General features: G+C 38.0%; 1 protein-coding gene across 1 annotated transcript in view; it reads left to right on the forward strand.

Moving 5' to 3' along the window:
* LOC147571198 (EF-hand calcium-binding domain-containing protein 13-like) overlaps positions 1-21,707 on the forward strand; it is a gene marked incomplete at its 3' end in the record, with an annotated part of 135,276 nt that overhangs the window by 34,200 nt on the left and 79,369 nt on the right. The window contains 5 exon segments of the mRNA XM_086696545.1: positions 2-26; positions 5,278-5,421; positions 12,082-12,153; positions 19,141-19,635; positions 21,668-21,706. Coding sequence (XP_086552671.1) covers positions 2-26; positions 5,278-5,421; positions 12,082-12,153; positions 19,141-19,635; positions 21,668-21,706 — 775 coding nt within the window.

Consider the following 21,707-nt stretch of genomic DNA (forward strand, 5'->3'; position numbering starts at 1 on the left):
TTGTTATTTGGTCTCCCAGGATCCAGGTAAAAAAACGATTCTTCAAAATTGCAGAAAAGAATGATTTTGATTGTCACTGATTTTAGGGTGGGATGGTTATATGGATTTATGTTTTTTTCAGATCTCTCACATAGTGTTTTCCCCTGTAGCCTAGGTTGAGAAAAATTCGACACGAGTTATTTCATAAAAGGCACTAAAAACCTGTCCACAGTATCCTAATTTTCTATCCATAATCTCCACTTTTTCCTGCATGCAACGGCTAGATTTTCTTAACACACGATTTTTGTCATATCATTCTCCTGCCCAAAAATGTAGATGCTTTTTCCTGTGATGAAATGAATGTGGTCCAAACCCTTATGCTTGACCTCCTCACCCCCTTATAATTTTTCTTGCCACTTTCCTCTTGGTAGAATCTTTTCCAGGCAAGAACCCCGTGCTCCAGTTAGAGACACAAATGTCTATACATGCCAATTTCATTCTTGTTTCCAGGCCTTTCTTTGTTCATGTGGTTTTTTTCTTTTTTCCCTTTGAAATCTCATATCTGCTTTCTTCTCCAATGTGAATAGTACTTTCTTTGCTCTCTTTGGAATCTGCTTGTATTTCTCCCTAAAAGTTTCAGACACTGATGGATCTCCTAACAACGTTTAGTTTACACTCCTGTAAATAGCAAAGAAAGTGATTGGAAGAAATATTCCTGTTACTGATAGAAACAGTGCTTCCAATATTCTGAAATCTCTAGGGTTTGTGACCTAATTTTAACAGTTCTTTGTGTTAGAACAAATCAAAACAGAAACCAGTTCCTTGGTTTTGCCATTAGGCAAGATCAAATTCCTATAATCTGTCCTTGGGGTTATATATTTCTGTCAACCAGCCTGTACTTTCTTGGAATCAAGGATATATGAATGTGATAATCTTCATATACCTGGATAAGAAGCAAGAGGCAAGAAAACTCTTTAATGTTTATTCATTAATGTAGTGAATGTTATTTAATACATTACCGTATGCATCAATTAGCAATATAGATGTGATGCTTGGCTTGCTTTCCCTCTTTGAATTTCTTCCTACTTGGCATTTTGATGAACTCCTATAGCACTGGGTTTCCTCTTTGTCTACTTGGTTTTCAGCTTATAGCTTTTTCTTGACTATAGATTTGTAAGTGTGTTTGGGTACCTAAGTACGGCCTGCTTGTCGAGCCCCAGTTGAGCTATCATGTATTCCTTTGTTTTTGAAGTTCTGGTTTTCTATTTTGACCTATTTTTTATTTATGGTCCAGTGTTCTGAGACCAACCAAGAAGTGCCAAATTTCTTTTCTTCCTCTTAAAACAGTATGCCTAATTCTCAAATACACTATTTTTAGTAAAATATCCAAGCAATATAATAGTATATAAATGTAAAATACCCTCTTTAATCCTTCCTATCTTAAAGTTAATGTTGACTTTAGCATCTTTTATTATATGCACTTATGAATGTATATAAATATTTACATATTACATATTTTGTAAGAGAAAATGAGTTATCAGTTACTAGGCAGAAGAGAACTAGAGTACCTGGGTCTTATAGAGGCAAGTGAAAAGATCAAGCATACAGGTAGAAATCAAGAGACCCTAAGAAAATAAAAGGGGAAAATATGATCATCTTATACTTTAAGAGAAAGGGATCATGCTATGTACTTTGTTGTCTAGCATGATTTTTTTTTTTTTTAACTGAGTAATATGTCTTGGAAAATTTTCCCCGTGCCAGTAAGTGTAGGTCAGCCTTTTACTTAAAAAAAAATTGTTTTTAAGTTTATTTTTATTTATTTTGAGAGAGAGAGATACAGAGCAAGTGAGGGAAGGGCAGAAAGTAAGGGAGACAGAATCCCAAGCAGGCTCCATGCTGTCAGTGCAGAGCCTGATGTGGGGCTTGATCTTAGCATCCATGAGGTCATGACCTGAGCCAAAATAAGGGGTCGGGTGCTTAACCAACTGAGCCACCGAAGTGCTCGATCCTTTTATTTTTTAATAGCTGCATGGTGTCTGAAAAATGTAGATATACTATAATTTATTTAATCCTTTATTGATTCTAATTATCTTCCTAGTATAGACACTTTCACAATGAATATCTTTTCTTATATTTCATACATATTTATTTTCACATTATAGTTTATACATGTATGCTTGTGTCCTTAAGTGCCTTTTAAGGCAAAATTAGTTGCCAATTATTAGGTAGAGGAGAACCAGAGGGACCCTATGTGTGCATTGGGGCATGCCTTCAACACTCAAACAGATAGTTTTCAACTCTTCCTTAGCCTTCATTTTCTGCGTGTGTATATCCTCAACGTAAGCCAGACCTGAGAGTTCAGAACCTACTCTGGTTTTCCTGGGTACAGACCTGTTTATGTGTGCAGCCATCTAGATGCTCAGGAATATGTTGGAACTTTTCAAAGACATCTCATTTCCCAGATTTTCCTTTTAAGCTTGTTTGCTAGCCTATTATTTGCCCCAATTGTTTTTTTTTTTTTTAATGGCATGAATCTACATTTATTGACTTGTAAATAGGTCCATGGCATATTTTTAGTGAAAAGGCAGTATACTATATGTACTGTCTTAATTGAGTGAAATGTTCACAATCGTTGATGAACGTAAAGAGACATAGAAAGGTATCCAAGTAGGATATGAATCAAAATCCATCATTTTTTGCATGCCCTGGATGGGAAATTTGTGTTGCTTTTATCTTTCTTCTTTGTACAGTTGTGGGTTTATTTGATTTTTAAAAATCATTGTGTCGGGGCCCCTGGGTGGCTTAGTCAGTGGAGTATCTAACTCTTGATTTTGGCTCAGGTCACAATCCCAGGGTTGTGGGATCAAGCCCCAAGTCAAGCTCCACATTGAGCATGGAGCCTGCTTGGGATTCTCTCTCTCTCTCTCTCTCTCTCTCTCTCCCTCCCTCCCTCCCTCCCTCCCTCCCTCCCTCCCTCCGTCCCTCCCTCCCTCTGCCCCTCTCCCCTGTTCTTTCTCTCTCTCCAAAAAAAAAACTTTTTTTTTAATCTTAAAAAATATTAGTATGTCATTGGAAGAGCAGCAATAGCATTTAAGAGCCAGGCTCCTGAATCTGACTGGTTTTGGTTCATTTGTCTCAAGTTTTTACTTAAACTAATTAGTTAGTATATAGTATAATACTGGTTTCAGGAGTGGAATTTAGTGCTTCATCATTTACATGTAACATCCAGTGCTTGCTCCAACTATTACCCACCACTTCAGACAGTTATAATGTTAACTAATTGCCTCTGATTGTGTTTGAGGAGTACTTCCAGGGAAAAGGCTCTTTGCCTTGGGCAAGCTTTGAGTCCCGTCAAATAAGGCAGCTTGGCAAGTAGGGTCTTCCAGGGAGCCACAAGGCAGGTCTAATAATGAGAGTTCTTAGAGAATGGGGCTTTGAAGAAGTTCCAAACTCATTCTTCTCCATTGGCTGTCAGGCTGCTGTTTTTCATCATGAGGGTAGGCTCTTAGTTTTCAAGGCTCCTGGGAAGCTGGGATGGTAAGATGGGAATAATGGCAAGCTAAAATGCCACAAAGCTCACGATTACTGAGGTTCAGCCGTTTTTCTGAAAGAAAACACTCTTTGGATGACTCTAAGCCTTTGATTTATAGCCAGAGTTTTGAAAAAAGTTGATTCTGACAGTTTGCGTCCATGTTCTCACAGCTTTTATGGAGGAGAGGATTCTCAGAGGTCCTTCCTCTGCTACTTTTGCTCGCCTGGTCAATAACAACTGGTTGGTTGGATGAGTGAATAATGCCCAGTTCTTCCTCCATGACTGTGCAAATCTAAGAACTTGTGGATCAGTAGGCTCGTTATATCCTGAATTCCGAGAAAATGTAGTCTGACAAAAAGTGATTTGCTCTCTGAAGTGGATTATGGGAATTGTGTTTCCTTATCAAATTAAGGGGTGCGGTAGTCTGAGGATCACTTAAATTTAGCATTAGGACGCAGGTATCAATCTGTTTAGATTTTAAGGAGGACATCTGTTTAGGGAAAATTCTCTCATTAATATGAATATTTTCATTTAGCTGTGTTCTTTCCAATTCATTTTAAAAAAATCATTTATTTAGGGGCGCCTGGGTGGCGCAGTCGGTTAAGCGTCCGACTTCAGCCAGGTCACGATCTCGTGGTCCGTGAGTTGGAGCCCCGCGTCAGGCTCTGGGCTGATGGCTCAGAGCCTGGAGCCTGTTTCCGATTCTGTGTCTCCCTCTCTCTCTGCCCCTCCCCCGTTCATGCTCTGTCTCCCTCTGTCCCAAAAATAAATAAACGTTGAAAAAAAAAATAAAAAAATAAAAAATAAAAAAAAATTATTTATTTAAAGTCAAATTAGTTAACATACAGTGTAGTATTGGTTTCAGGAGTAGAACCCACTGATTCATCACTTACATAGAATACCCAGTGCTCATCCCAACAAGTGCCCTCCTTAATACCCCTCCCCCATTTAGCCCATCCCCCTACCCACCTCCCCTCCAGCAACCCTCAGTTTGTTCTCTGTATTTAAGAGTCTCTTATTGTTTTTATCTTATTTTTCCTTTCCTTCCCCTATGTTCATCTGTTGTGTTTTTTAAATTCCATATATGAGTGAAAACCTATTTGTCTTCTTCTAACTGACTTATTTCACTTACACAATACACTCTTGTTCTATCCATATTGTTGCAAATCTTTCCAATTCATTTTTGATGTTAAGGACTGTTAGCATAAGAAAATGAAGTTTCTATGGAGAAATAGAAGACCTTTAAATAGTGGTTAAACCATTGCTAAACTCTTTGTAATATAAAAAAATCTGAAGAGAAATTTTGCATCTGTTCTGTTCTTTCTTTTACACTATTTTTTCTAAATTACATTTTAAAACAATTAATGATGCCCTCAAATTTTAGATTAAGCTGCCTTGCTATTATAGATTATACCACTGATAGATATGAAATTATTTTAGTTACAAGGCTTAACTAAGCGGTGAATATAGTATAATGAGATAATCCAGAGCTTTTAGCACAATGTTTGGCATATAAATAGCATTCAATAAATAGCACCTATCTTTGCTAATATTATATCAGTAGTGATAATAGCAAAAATTACATTTTATATTAGGAATGTGGTCAGAATTGGGCAAATGCCTACTTGCAGGTACATTTTTAGAAAACCCTATGCCTATGGAAAGGTATTGTACCCTGGTAGGCTATTGACACAAAATCAGCCCCTCCAAGAAAAGCTGTTGATTCTCATGATAAAATAACTTCTTTGTTTATTATATTTTTGCAGCATTCCAGAATGCCTTGAAGATTTTCTGTAGGATAAAAAGTGGTCGAGTTGCGACTGATGAACTGGCTGCTGTTTTGGATAGCATGGATATTCCTGTAATTCCTGAAACTTTTCAGGAAGTGATAAAACATGCTAGTATAGACAGTGAGTTATTTGAATTACTATGTAAATATATCTTTCTTGGATATCAGTGTTCTGATTCATCCTTCATCTCTCCTTCTTGATTCTTACCTCTTGCCACCTATCAACATTGCTTACTGGTGTCTGTGGTAAGAGATAGTCTAGAAAAATTAAATGAGAAATTTCTAAAATTATTAGATTTTGGTATGTTTGATAAAAATGTAAGAAAAAAATGTATTTATTTTCTTTTCAAACGTTCCTCTCTTTTCCATTTCTTGTTTGTGGAGAGATGGTTTCTTTAATGTCAAGGGCATTGGCTTCACAAATTAGGAGACCTAAATTTCTTGAATTTTTAACTTTATTAGATAGCTTTGATTACACAATCTTCTCATGCTATTCAGTTACTCTTTGCAAAATGTAGATTTTTAAAAAAACATTATGGAGATATTTAGCAGATGTTTTGTATTATATGTTTATATGTCACCAGGGGGTGTCTGATAATAATGGATTGATAAACGATTGATTCATTGATTATCCATGTATTTAATGAGTCAGATAGTCATTTAATATCTACTGTGCTTGGAACTATGCAAGGTGATACAGAGATGAATAGAACACATTTCTTTTTCCAAAGGAGTTCCCATTCTAGTGTGGAAAGAGTCAAATAAAATGAAAATGATAATGTTGTATAGCAAATACTGTTATAGAATGTAGTTAGGCTGCAAATGTATACTGGAAACACCAGGGAAAGATCATCAGAGGATGTGATGTCTGAGCTAAATCTTGAAGGATCAATAGGGGTTAGTTGGTTGAAGGTGGTAATGAAGGTGGTAATGAAAGACATTTTAGACTGAGGGAACAGTTTGTGTAAATATGGCAGGAACATTATCAGACATGGCATCCTTTTCCATGGGCTTCCACAGGTTTTTGTCATTTGTCAGTGGTGGCTTTTAGGGGGTCTTTGGTGGCTGGGATGTACTGTGAAGATAGAACCAGGCTGCATGAATTTTAGTAGGTAGTCATTTATGGTGAGTTCTGGGTTGATAGACATAAGTGGAGGGATGTTCTGGAGCATAAAGATGCCCATAAAATAGGGATTTTAAAGCTTAATCTCAAGTCATATTATTAAATAGCCTTTAGGGCATGCTCTACCAGAAGCAACAGAAATTACATATGAAACCACTGTGGCTTTTTTTTTTTTTTTTTTTTTTTGGCTTATGGAATTCTGGTCTGGATTTCCAGGCTTTGTACTTGGGGAGCTAAACTGAAAAATTATGCTGATATCATAGATTGTTGTAGGAATTAAATAGAACCTATTGGCACTAGAATAGTCTCAAGAAATAGGAAGCAGAAACCTGGGAATTATCCTTGGCAACTCTGTTTTCTCTGTTCTCCTCATGCAACCGTTGTGAATTACTATTATTTTAAACTTCTAGATATCTCTTAAATCTCTCTATTTTCCACCATTACCTTAGTCCGAGTTACCATAATTTTTCCTTAGGACCATCACTGTTCATCCTAACAAGTCCACCCACATCCAGTCTTTTTTTTTTTTTTAATGTTTATTTATTTTTGAGAGGGACAGAGACAGAATGCGAGTGGGTTAGGGGCAGAGAGAGAGGGAGAATCCGAAGCAGGCTCCAGGCTCTGAGCTGTCAGCACAGAGCCCAACGGGGGGCTCGAACTCACGAGCTGTGAGATCATGACCTGAGCCGAAGTCAGACGCTCAACCGACTGAGCCACCCAGGTGCCCCCACCCACACCCAGTCTTATCCCCCTTAACACTATGGACAGAATGATCTTTTCAAAACACACATCTGTGGGGTGCCTGGGTGGCTCAGTCAGTTAAGTGTCCGACTTTGGCTCAAGTTATGATCTCAGGCTTGTGGTTTCAAGCCCCATGTTGGGCTCTGTGTTGACAGTTCGGAGCCTGGAGCCTGCTTGGGATTCTGTCTCCCTCTCTCTCTCTGCCCCTCCTCCCCTCTCAAAAATAAATAAACATAATAAAAAAAATAAAAAAACCCCACACATCTGATCATGTTACCTCCTTGCATAAACTCTAATAATACTTCTTGGGATGAAGAGCCCTTTAAGGTCACGTACAAGGACTTGCAATGTCTGGCCTTTACCTTAGATCTCCAGCTTCATCTCAGACCACATTCTGCTTTGCTTACTGTGCCTTCTTAGAGTTTCAGTGATATACCAGGCTTCCTCCTGCCATAGCCTTTACATATAGTCTTTTCTTTTCCTGGAGCATTCTTCCCCTCCTAGTGAATTACTACTTATACTTTGGATCTAAACTCAACTCTATTCTTTAAGGATGCTTCCATGACTTTTCTGACTAGGTCAAGTTCTCATACACTCTCACAGCACTAATCACAGTTGCAACTTTTATTTCTTATATTTTTTAAAAAGTTTTTCAATGTTTATTTTTGAGAGAGAGAAATAGAGTGTGAGTGAGGGAGGGGCAGGGAGAGAGAGGAAGACACAGAATCTGAAGCAGGGTCCAGGCTCTGAGCTGTCAGCACAGAGCCCAATGCGGGGCTCGAACTCACAAACCACGAGATCACGACCTGAGCCAAAATCAGATGCCCAACCGACTGAGCCACCCAGGTACCCCTATTTCTTATTGTTTTGTGAAGATCTGTATCTCAGATAAGACGAAATACCAAGAAAGCAGATATCATGTGTACTTTTGCTCAATATTGTATCCTCAGTACTCCATACAGTGCTTATGGCACATATTAACTGCTCAACAAATATATGTTGAATGAATTAATAAGTCTCACCCTTCACTCCATCTCCTCCAACCAGAGAGAATAAGATTTTTTCATTTTGTCATTTTTAATAACCTGGCTGTGACTTAAGGTAAAATTCCTCATTGGGGAGGTCCTTGTCTTTTGACTAGGAAAATCATTTTAACAGGTATGTTTGATTATGAGAGCTAAAGCCTATTGGGAGATACCTAGTTTGAGCAAAAAGGTAAGGTAAAGTACTCTATATAAGAAAACGACAGGAACTTAGAATACAACAGTGGCTAATCGGCAGCTGGAAGAGGAACACTGAGGGAACCTGAGAGTGGATGGGGTTCTAGCAATCAATAGAGAGTGGCTGTAGAACTCTAGGACAATACTATGTAGTGCTTGCTGTGCTATAAAGAAATCCCTGACTCTCATTAATTTCAAGTTATCTAGTAAGAGTTGGTTATATACAATAGCCTTGTGTTAGTCATATGGTGGGTCTATTTTCTTTTTCAAGGAAAAAGGTCTGTAGGTTCTGTGTTAGGTAGGCTTGGGGTGGAGAGAAGATAGCACCTATAGGATGTGATAATGTGAGAGAGATCAGGAGTCCACGGGAATAGAAAACAAAACGAAAATCAACTGCCAGCGTATAAAGCACTCAGGAATCTTCAAATTTTGGAGGGAGTATTGATTGCTGTTCATATAATGTATGGTGTGGGGTCGGGGCTATTTTACTTAAACATTAAAGGAAAGGACACCCTCAGAATGCCAAAAGTTTTGGGTTACCCCGGTAGTGGATATGGATTCTTCTGTGACAGAATTTTGAAGTAAGGAGTGATATAAGTCAGTTATCCCACTAGTGGAAGCCGTAGCACCCTGGTATAGGTACTGTTTTAACATCTTGTTTTTGTATTTGGTTTGGTTTTTTGGAGCAATACTGATACCATGGAGAATATCTTCATGAGTATGCATGATGAAGAGGAATGCCGCTGGAATTTGCAAGGAAGTCCAACAAGCATTTGCTTCATTAAGATCTGGCAAGAGGAATATGGAAAATCACTGTGTGACAGTTCTGGTAGTTTGGTTTCTGAGATAGGATATTGGTGCAGTAGTTTTTTCTCTCGTGGTATTTACCGATCTAGTAATTGAACTGGGTGAAAAGTAGTAACTAGCACGATTTTTGATGAGAAGGTCTTTGATATTGTGGAGCTATTGTGGAGATTATGGAAATGTGTTAATAGTCATTTTACACCTTCAAAGTAATGTTGCCCTGAATATGACTTTGATGATGAGGATAATTTTTTTTCACATTAGATAGTTACATTTTCCAGGTTGAATGGAAAGGAAAGTTCCAATATGAGCTTCCTCCAGAAGGACAAATGTAAGAGTGGGAAGCTGTTTTGAACTTCTCTTATGAAGTAAATGCTACCTGTAACTATACTGATTGTCTCAGTCTCAACCAGGAATTATTCATTGAGGTTTTGATAAGCTAGGTAGGGGTCAAAATAGTAATTTCAGATTCTGTAATGCTTATTTGGCCACCAGAGACTATATAAATGGATAGTATTTGTCTTAGAGGTGTGTGAGAAATGTTTGTCATTGCATAGAAGAAGGAATAAATTTGAGCGAGAGCTAGTAAATCTGTAAATGGTTGGCTACTGCATGCTCACTGCAATGTTGGACCTCTTTCCAGAAAGGGGAGTTCTTTAAGTAGAGACCAGATATAAACAATACAGCCTTCTCCATTGGATTAATTTATGGATGATCCAACAGAATACTTTTCACTGATCAAATTCAGGAGTTTGAGGGCTGAAGCCTTGAATGATTTTAGGACTTATGCTTTGATCTAAGAACTTGGGATATGGACTCTACAGAAGTTCCAGAAGTTCACTGGGGTGTTAGAACCACAACCAAGAACAGAATGAGAATAAGTACCAAGAAAATAAAAAAACAGAATGTAAGAGTGGCGCCTGGGTGGCTCAGTCAGTTAAGCGTCCAACTTCGGCTCAGGTCATGATCTCGTGGCTCATGAGTTCAAGCCCCATGTCAGGTTCTGTGCTGACAGCTCAGAGCCTGGAACCTGCTTCAGATTCTGTGTCTCCCTCTCTCTCTGCCCCAACCCACTTGCATTCTGTCTCTGTCTCTCTCAAAAATAAAGAAACATTAAAAATTAAAACAAAACAAAACAAAACAAAACAAAACAAAACAAAACAAAAACCCAGAATGTAAGAAGCAGTTCTAATCAGAAGACAACTTAACATCAATTGGGCTAGCACTTCTTTGGTTGGTCAAATACTTACTTGCTTTGCAGTGATTTAAAGTCCTGGACCTGACATAGCTTACCAATTTTTAAAGAAGCAGAATGAAGCAATCTTACCCAACACCGAAACCATAGTGTATATAATAATTCTTGGACTCAAAAGGCACTTTAAAAACTGGCATCTTCTTTTCAGGGTCTTTGCTTATGCTTATAACTGAATAGTTGATTTTTTAGGCATAGGCTGAAGAACGAACCTAGTATTTTTTTTTTAAATTTTTTTTTTCAACGTTTTATTTATTTTTGGGACAGAGAGAGACAGAGCATGAACGGGCGAGGGGCAGAGAGAGAGGGAGACACAGAATCGGAAACAGGCTCCAGGCTCTGAGCCATCAGCCCAGAGCCCGACGCGGGGCTCGAACTCACGGACCGCGAGATCGCGACCTGGTTGAAGTCGGACGCTTAACCGACTGCGCCACCCAGGCGCCCCCCTAGTATTTTTATAAGTAGGTAAGTCAACACCTGGTCTTTCTCACTCACCTTGGATGTCAAGCGAAGCCAGACATTTGGAGGCAAGAACTATTGGGTGTCCAATTGGAACAACATTATTTGAGGTCACTGTCTCTGACCCCATTCTCTGTCATACACTGTCCAAGAAGGAAAATGGTTTGAGACAGAGGCAAGGGCAGGAATGGTAGGAAGTTATAATTATGGGAGTGCTGTACATGTGTAAGACGCCAAGTAAATGGTTTACTGCTATCCACAATGTAGACATTGCATGATTCTTTACAGCCTTTAGTATATTTATTCATTCAAAAATATTTTTTTAATTTAATTTTTTATTTTTTTAAATTTACGTCCAAATTAGTTAGTATGTAGCGCAAGGATGACTTCCGGAGTAGATTCCTTAGTGCCCCTTACCCATTTAGCCCACCGTCTCTCCCACAACCCCTCCAGTAACCCTCAATTTGTTCTCCATGTTTACAAGTCTCTTATGTTTTGTCCCCCTCCCTGTTTTATCAAAAATAATTTTTAAAAAATAATTTTTTTAAAGTCTGTTTATTTATTTTGAGAGAGAGACAGTGCAAGTGGGAGAGGGGCAGAGAGAGAAGGAAAGAGAGAATCCCAAGCAGGCTCTGCACTGTCAGCGCAGAGCCCAACGTGGGGCTCGAACCCATGAACTCTGAGATCATGACCTGAGCCCCAATCAAGAGTCAAACACTCAACTGACTGAGCCACTCAGGTGCCCCTCAAAAAAATTAGTTTTTAAGTGCTAGGAAGTATATAATTTGCTAGGCATTGGGGAAACAAATGACATCCTGTACTCTTGAAGAGCTCACAATCCAGTGAGAAAGACAAAAGAGCTAAAACTTGAAATTCTACCTATAGTAAATTCTCAAAACACTATTTATTAAATGAATGAAATATTAACCTGATTACCTAGCTGTGGAGCTTAAAATGTGACTAATTTCTTTTGATGGGAAACTCTTTTATTAAGGGAAAAAGACAATAATGGTCTTTTATGTTTCAGTGTGTACTGAGCTATTAACAATTCTAGATATTATTCACAACCTCTGTTCCTACTTTCACACATCTCTGTGTTGTTTTTGTATTAGAATGGGATGGAAACTAGATTTGTGTTCAAAAAAGAAATAACAGTACTTGAACTTACTCTTTCTATTACAGGTAACCACATGGTGGATATTAGAGATATTCTATTTATTTTGGATGAACTACAGCACCAGTATGAAGATTTTTGTAAGTGAGCTCTCGTTGCTACAGCAAGTATTATTTATAAATAAGTTGCCTTTAAATTAAATCCTAATTTGTAGGTTTTATCATATGGACTCTGAAAGCCTTCTCTGACCCCATGACTCTAACTCTTTAAAATTTTTTTTTTAATGTTTTATTTATTTTTTGAGAGCAAGAGAGACAGAGCGTGAGCGGGGGAGGGGCAGAAAGAGAGGGGGAGACACAGAATCCAAAACAGGCTCCAGGCTCTGAGCTGCCAGCACAGAGCCCGACGCGGGGCTCGAACTCACACACTGCGAGATCACGACCTGAGCTGAAGTTGGACGCTTAACCGACTGACCCACCCGTGTGCACCCCCCCCCCCATAGATAACTCTAAACTCTAACTCTTTAGATAAAAGTTTAAATCCTAAACATACCTAATCAGTATTGATTATGTAACTACCATAATTTTCTTTTATCTTTCCCTTAATATTTTGCAACATGAAGTCAACTTTAAAACAAAATAATAACACTAAGAAAAAAAAACGTAATTTGCAACTTGTGGGTCATTCTGACATCCTGACATTGACAGTTAAAAATTTTTAATATAGGGGTGCCTGAGTGGCTCAGTCAGTTAAATGTCCAAATTCGGCTCAGGTCATGATCTCATGGTCCGTGAGCTCAAGCCCCTCATCAGGCTCTGTGCTGACTGCTCAGAGCCTGGAGGCTGAGGCAGATTCTGTGTCTCCCTTTCTCTCTCTGACCCTCCCCTGCTTGTGCTTTGTCTGTCTCAAAAATAAATAAACATTAAAACATTTTTTAAAAATTGTTTTTAGTATATTATTCAGTATCATTCATGATTAGTTTTGTTTTTCTTCATTAAGTACGTTTTTAAAAATCTCTTCCTGTTGCACATGGTGTCACTCCCTTTTCTTTCTCTGTCCGGACATCCTTTGGTCAAGATTATCTATGTGTATAATTTTAAGCTCAATTTGGCTCAGTTGGTTGAGCGTCTGACTTCAGCTCAGGTCGTGATCTCACGGTTCGTGAGATCCTCAGCTGCTTCGGATTCTGTGTCTCCCTCTCTCTCTCTTCCTCCCCTGCTCACAGTCTGTCTCTGCCTCTCTCAAAAATAAATAAAGATTTCAAAAGATTAAAAAAAAAGAATTATATAGTTCTAATAAACTTGCTACAAATAGAGCAGCCTCTTGCCTGATCCTTTCCTCAGTTTCTCCAGAGGCAAACATTTTAGCTGATTACCTGATATTTGTTTTCATGACTGTAAATAACATGTTTGTATTGCTTCTTGTTGATTTTTTTAAATTTTGGGTAGACCTAGTAAACTCCCTAATATGAAAAATAAGGATTTAGCTCTGTTTCATTTTCCCTGTCCCCACCACATCCACTTCCCATACCTATCCATCCTCCTAATATAGTCATAGGGTAATTGAGTAAGTTTTAATTCTGTATTTATGTGAATATATTTATGTACACACTATTCACTGCTGAGCCACATGTAAGTATCTTGTGGCTACTTTCTCTTTCTGTACAATTTTTCCCTCTTTGAGTTGTCTTACTTACTTATTTGCTTGGTTTAAAAAAAAAGTATATATATTACTGATTGAAGCTTAAACTCTGCCAACTGTCTAAATATCCTCTTCGTAAGTTTGTCTGCACAAGGTATTCTAGTAGTTTTGTCTTCTTGAAGAAATCTTCTTTAGAGTATTTTGATGTTCTTCAGTATGAATTTGTTGCCCTCTACATTTTGTGTGCAACTGTCATCTTGAGATCTTTCTTCATTAACATGCTGGAGACTTTTCACTTCTCTCCTCCTATGACAGATTCTGTCTTCGTATTTTATGGATGGTTTGGGTACAGAATTCTAGATTGTAAATAATTTTCTATGTTTTCTAGTTTTCAGTATTGCCATTGAAGTGCAAAATTTTCTGACTCTTGACTTTGACACTGATTTTTTTTTTTTTTCAAGCATATAGGATATTTTCTAGTCTTCTGAAAGTCTCCTGGAAAGAAGTTTCTTTGTAACGATTGTGCTGAATACAGCGTCCTTTGATTCTGGAAAATTAAAATAATTTGTTGATGATTTCCTTTCCTCTATTTTTTCTGTCTCTGTGGAAATCTTGATATTTGGATATGTGACATAATGGGATGATTCCTTTTTTTTTTTTTTTAACCTTTTTCTCTTATCTCTTTGTTATGCTTTATTTATTTATTATTTATTTATTTATATTTATTACACGAGTGGGAGTGGAAGAGGGGCAAAGGGAGAGGGAGAGGGAGTCTTAAGCAGGCTCCACACCCAGCGCAGAACCCAACATAGGGCTCAGTCTCACGACTGTGAGATCATGACCTGGGCTGAAATCAAGAGTCGGATGCTTAACTGACTGAGCCACCCAGGTGGCTTCTGAGAGAGTTCCTTAAATTTATCTTCCAATGCTTCTATTTCGTTTTTCATTTGTACTTTTAAATTTCCAATAATTTCTTTCCCCTCTGTTATTGTATTATAATAGCCTCCTCTTATTTCATGGGCATTTCTATTGTTCCACAAACAATATCTTCTGTTGCAACTACGAACTTCTGTTGCAGTGCTTTCGAGATTTCCTTTTTCATTCATATTCTGTCTCCTCCAAGGTATTTTTTTCTGTTTGTTTTTCATTGTAGAACTGTTCCTCAAATGTCTGGTGATCTTTGGTTGTCTACTCATATTTGAGAATGGTGAACTCAAAAGCTATTTGGAAGCTCTGAGACTGAGGGCAAAACTAGCTGATTATGAGCTGTAGGATAGTGATTCTTAACCAGAGATGATTTGGAGATTTCCCCCACCCCCCACCCTGAACTTCCCCTTCCCCCAGGAACATTTGGAAACATTTGGAGACATTTTTGGTCATCACAATCTGTGTTACTGGCATCAAGTGATGAGAGGCCAGGGATGCTTCTGAGTATCCTACAATACACAGGACAGCTCTCTCAATAAAGAAGTATCTGTCTCTGGGGCGCCTGGGTGGCGCAGTCGGTTAAGCGTCCGACTTCAGCCAGGTCACGATCTTGCAGTCCGTGAGTTCGAGCCCCGCGTCGGGCTCTGGGCTGATGGCTCAGAGCCTGGAGCCTGTTTCCGATTCTGTGTCTCCCTCTCTCTCTGCCCCTCGCCCGTTCATGCTCTGTCTCTCTCTGTCCCAAAAATAAATAAACGTTGAAAAAAAATTTAAAAAAAAAAAGAAAAAAAAAGAAGTATCTGTCTCAAAATGCCAGTACTGCTGAGATTGAGAAACCCTGCTATCATCGGCTGGTCTGGCTGGGCTATTTGCCTGGAAAACCCTTAATATGACTGTCTTTAGGGTATATTTCCTTTTGAGATGGTCAGAGTGTTCAAAGAAACTTTGAATATCCTTCCCGGAGGTATAGCCTTGCTTCATAGAATTCCAGGTGTTAAATAAGACGAAAGACTGAAGTTCCCATTATTCAGTGTAAGCCTCCCTCCGAGTTTTGCAGGTAACACTCCTACCCTCTATTGTGTTTAGTATTCCATAATCCAGAGACCTTGTGTTTAACCCTTTCTGATGAATTGTCACTTTCCTGCTGGAGTAGGAGAAGATCAATAACTGGCTGTGCCCAGTGGATAAAAGTGAATATCTGGCCGTGTGAAGAGACCCTAGGTATCAAATTACTACTTAAAGGGATTTTAACCAGTTCTTTCTTTTTAGCTTCACTCTTACCCTCACTTTTAGACGTACCTAAATGCTACTAATTTATGAGCTTTTGGAGTTTTTGTGTTATGAATTGGGTTGCTTCTTGGCTTTCCCCATTCTGCCTTATGGTTCAGCCTTTTCAGGTCTACTAAGTTCATCCGCTTTCCAGATTCCAAAATTTAATTGTAGTAGTTTCTTTTCCTCTTCTTTTTGTTATTATGGATTTGTGATGGTTTAAAAATTCCTTTAGTTTATTTTTGAGAGAGAGAGAGAGAGAGAGAGAGAGAGAGCGAGCCGGGGAGGGCAGAGAGAGGGGAAGACACAGAATCCAAAGCAGGCTCCAGGCTTCAAGCTGTTAGTACAGAGCCTGATGTGGGGCTCCAACTCACAAACCGCGAGATCATGGCCTGAGCTGAAGTTGGACACCTAACTGACTGGACCACCGAGGCATCCCCAAAATTCCTTAGTTTAAATGGAGTGTTTTGGGGCGCCTGGGTGGCGCAGTCGGTTAAGCGTCCGACTTCAGCCAGGTCACGATCTCGCGGTCTGTGAGTTCGAGCCCCGCGTCAGGCTCTGGGCTGATGGCTCAGAGCCTGGAGCCTGTTTCCGATTCTGTGTCTCCCTCTCTCTCTGCCCCTCCCCCATTCATGCTCTGTCTCTCTCTGTCCCAAAAATAAATAAACGTTGAAAAAAAAAAAATTTAAATGGAGTGTTTGAAGGCTGTTCAATTTGCTATTTTTACCTGAACGTTTCAAAGTTTATTTTGAGGGGCACCTGGGTGGCTCAGTCGGCTAAGCGTCCGACTTCGGCTCAGGTCATCATCTCACGGTCTGTGAGTTCGAGCCCCGCATCGGGCTCTGTGCTGACCTCTCGGAGCCTGGAGCCTGTTTCGGATTCTGTGTCTCCCTCTCTCTCTGACCCTCCCCTGTTCATGCTCTGTCTCTCTCTGTCTCAAAAATAAATAAACGTTAAAAAAAATTAAAAAAAAAAAAAAAACAAAGTTTATTTTGAATTCTAATTTTGTCTTTGATGTAGAAGTTTTTTCATTAATTATTCTTTTCTGACATAGATATTCCTAATAATCACATACCCACTCCCATGCATAATAATTCATGTTATTCATTCTTCTGTATCTTTGCTGATTTTTTTAAAATTTTTTTTTTTTTTAACGTTTATTTATTTTTTGGGACAGAGAGAGACAGAGCATGAACGGGGGAGGGGCAGAGAGTGAGGGAGACACAGAATCAGAAACAGGCTCCAGGCTCCGAGCCATCAGCCCAGAGCCCGACGCGGGGCTCGAACTCACGGACCGCGAGATCGTGACCTGGCTGAAGTCGGACGCTTAACCGACTGCGCCACCCAGGCGCCCCTCTTTGCTGATTTTTTTTACTAGTTCTGTTATAGAGAAAGGAACATTGTCTCCAAATATAATTGTAGATTTGTCTATTTCTCCGTTCAGTTTTGTCAGGTTTTGGTTCATGCATTTTGAAGCTCTGTTGCTAGGTGAATTCACATTTAGAATAGTTCTATCTTCTTGGTGAGCTGATTCTTTTATCATTATGCAATATGTATGTGATCACTGGTAATTTTCTTTTCTCTCAAGTTTACTTTTTCTGATTCTAATATAACTCCAGTTTTCTTTTGATTAGTGCTTAGATGGTAAGTATTTTCCATCCTTTTACTTTTAACCTTCTTATATCACCAGTCTTGAAGTGTTTTGTAAACCACACAGAGTTGGGTGATGTTTTTTGTATTTATTTGTATAATTCCTATATTTTAATTGGAGTGTTTAAATCATATGTAATGTAATTACTTATACATTCAGACCAGGTATACCATATTATTATTTGTTTTCTATTTTTTCCTCTGTTTTTCAACCATTTTATCCCTTCTTTTTTGGGGAGCATTTTTTTAGTATGTGAATTTATTCCATATGTATTTTCACTATATCTCTGTATTTTTCCAGTGGTTGTTTTAAGGATTATAGTATACATACTTAACCTTTTCTAGTATACTAAAATAAATATTTTACCACTTCAAGTGGAATATAGAAGTTTTACCATTATATAGACCTTTTTACCCTCCCTCCGTTAAGCTGTAATTTTATTATGTATTACCACTATACACACTGAAAGCTTCGGACAATGTTTTATAAGTTTTGCCTTCAATGATCAAACATATTTTAAACTTCTAAGAGGAGAATAATAGTCTATCATAAAATCAAGTATTATAACATTTGAAATACTTTAAAATGTGTTATTCAAATGTAAGGTACTATTCTGAGCCGTCAGATGAATTTTATAAAGGAAGCCCCAGTGGGACATTGTATTAATATCTTTCTGAAGAGGTTATTTTATATATAAACTATTTTTTCCCACAAGTACTGAGAATCTTTAGGAGAGTAAATATTTGTATTCTGATGTTAAATTAAAAACAATTTTTTTAATGTTTATTTTTGAGAGAGGGAGACAGAACGTGAGTGGGGGAGGGGCAGAGAGTGAGGGAGACAGATTCTGAAGCAGGCTCCAGGCTCTGAGATGTCAGCACAGAGCCCAATGTGGGGCTCAAACCCATGAGCAGTGAGATCATGACCCGAGCCGAAGTGGGATGCCCAACGAACTGAGCCACCCAGGTGCCCCTGTATTCTGATTTTATAAGTAAAAATTTCCCCACTCCAACTTCCTTATACTTCAGTATGCTCATAACTAAGGGATTTGTAGCTGTATTGGCATATTTAGCCTATAATCTTTCAAAATTGGCAGAGTGGGGAATGAGAACTACAAACTTCAGTAGGCTATCACTTTTGATTTGGTGTAACTTCAAATAGCTTTGGATAAAAGAATTTAAATATATTAAACCAGAAGATTATATTTAAAAATTTTTTTTCAACGTTTATTTATTTTGGGGGGGACAGAGAGAGACAGAGCATGAATGGGGGAGGGGCAGAGAGAGAGGGAGACACAGAATCGGAAACAGGCTCCAGGCTCCGAGCCATCAGCCCAGAGCCTGACGCGGAGCTCGAACTCCCGGACCGCGAGATCGTGACCTGGCTGAAGTCGGACGCTTAACCGACTGCGCCACCCAGGCGCCCCCAGAAGATTATATTTAACCTAGTTAATATTTCAGTCTTAGTTATCAGCTCTGTTAGTTTTTCAACATATTAACCTTATTTAACTTTTTAAACTGTGTTTATTTAAGCAATTGATAATTTCTTGAATAGTTTTCATGAGGACTTAGTTGTTACTTTTTAAAAACTATTACAAATGGTACAGGTAAATAGAATAATTAAATATGTTTCTCTTGCTTAGCAGTTATGGAATCATCAGCCTTGGATGAGTCTACTTCAAACAGAAAGTTATCAAATATATCAGAATGTTATCCACAGTATAGGATGAAAAGCAGTTTCTCTTCCAGACTACGTGAACCATCATTATTCCCAAAGTTAAATAGAAAACACCTCCAATATCATAAAGTTATGGAGGATAATGATTACCTTGAATTTAAAAGATCAAAAAATCCTTTGCAAAGAAAAAAAATCCTAAATGGGGTTGATAGCAGTGATATAGGATTCTGGGAACCATATTCAAAGGATGGCATAAACTTTAAGAAAAGTTCAGAGAAGATTGAAATTCATGACTCAAAGTCTACGTCACATAGCTTGAAGAGCATCACAAGCCTCAAAAAGTCTCTGGATAAAAGTGATCATTTTAGTACCCCCAAACTTCAGAAGCCAGCTGTGAGAAGGCATTCCAGCCTCCTAAAACAGGTTTCGTCGAAAGAAAAGATTGCAGTGAATGCTCTGGGTCAGTATCATATATGTAAGTCAAAATATAGGTCCTGGAGTTCTTGAGTCATCACAGAAACAAGCTGAATTAACCATTGATTAGACCGTTGTTTGCATTTCATTTGTCAATACTAATGAGTAATCACCACTTCTGGTATATAGACCAGTGTATGTAACACTGTGGTTTTAAGTTGTGCCTTTTCAGATGGTTGTGTTCCCTTTTTCAGATGCCTAACTTTGACCAAGAAGTTTATTCAGAGATTAATCCAACTCACTCAAGTTCCCTAGAAATAGAGGGCCTGTTTTCTTTTGGAAATGCTTGTTTTATAATTTTTAAGCTAAATATGTAAGGAGTCTATGTGAAATTTTTGTTCAGGTTCCATCATTTAAATATATGATATCCATATCCAATATGATATGATAATGCTTCAGATATCATCTCTTTTGGACATGGGAATATGAGGAAAGATAAAATAACTACTATTTTACAGTTTGGTTCCCCAGGGCGTTATGGTCTTTCTCCAAGATGAGCAAGGTTTTCCAACCAATGTATAGTTTCCTCCTTCCGTGGTACCTCTATCACAGAAGTCCTGTGTGTGGAACTTAATTAAATACTCCTTCCTATAGTCCTTGGCTGAAGTTACTTAAGTTGTTTATTTTCTTGAAAGAGACTTATCTTTTTATTGCATTTAATATTGAAGGCAATTGTTAAAATGAGTGCTTAGTGAAATACTAGTGGTTCTTACACAGTAATACATATTTTAAACAACTCAGTTGAACAGAAAATGTGCTCTTTTAAGGAGGCACAACAATGTTCTTTCTGATTCCTTTACCGATACGCTACTATTACTCTGTGCCTCATTCCTAATTCTGAGTTCTTTATATTCCAGTAAGATGAAAACCCTTGTTAAAGGAACAGTGGAGTAGTAGGCATTTAGCCCTTGGGTAGAAGAAGCCTGTGGAAGAAAGCGCTTATCTATCTTGCTGGTGTCGCCAACCTTTGCCATACTTAATATTCTTTGTAAAGAGAAGTGTGAAATCGTTTATCTGGTATAACTTCTCAAGATAAATTGATGGTAATTGAACATTTCTGAAATGTGACTGTCATTGGATATACATTTTAAAAACATTTTTAACTTTTCATTGTTATGATAATTTTTAAATCATAAGAATTACACAAAGGGAAAGACGTTTCTATATACTCTTCATCTCGTTTTCCCAGGTGTTAAGATCTTGTATAATCACAGTACAGTGAACTAAATCAGGAAATTGACACTGATACAATATTATTTATATTCTGAAGATCTTATTCAAGTTTTTTCAATTGGTCCATAAATGTATTTTTCCTGGTTCAAGGTCTCATCTAGGATCACACATTACATTCAGTTGTCACGTGTCCCTTAGTCTCCTCTGACCTAGGATAATTTCATGACCATGACACTTTCGAAGAGTATTGACTAGTTAATTTGTAAAATGTCCCTCATTTTGGGTTTTCCTTATATTTCTTCGTAAGTTCAGGCTATGCATTTTTGGTGGGAATTACAGAGAAGTGATACTATGCCTATCTCAGTGCATGATATGAGGGGACTCACGATGGCCATGTGTATCTCCTGCGAAGATTGTATGATTTTGAAGATTGTGAACTGAAAACATGGTAGCCTAAAATGATGGGAAGGGGAAGAACTCTCATTGTTTGCTTGGAATCCTGGAATTTAAACTAAACACTTTGTTGTTGTGATCTCTTGAACTCGTTCATTATATTTTAATCAGAACCAAGCAGCATTGGCTGGGTCACTGGAACAGGCTGTTCCTCCAAACAAGTAGTTTATAAACATTTATAGAACTTCAAGATTGTTTTCTGTTTGAGCTATATGGGAAATATTTAGGTATAATGTAAGACACAACAGAAATACGAAGAAAAAAGCAGTCATATGAGGTAATAATAATTAGATAAAACTTGTTTTCTAATTGCTAAAGACTTTGGGTGCTAATTATTGCTTAAGACACATAAATTCTGTGGCTGAATAGTTTTCTACATTTTGTATATTTAGAAAACATCTGTGAAGCTATCAATAAACTCCAAGAAAATTG

This window comes from Puma concolor, unplaced genomic scaffold (assembly GCF_028749965.1).
Source record: "Puma concolor isolate L17-30 unplaced genomic scaffold, mPumCon1.1.hap2 unalloc_scaffold_46, whole genome shotgun sequence".
Classification (NCBI taxonomy): domain Eukaryota; kingdom Metazoa; phylum Chordata; class Mammalia; order Carnivora; family Felidae; genus Puma; species Puma concolor.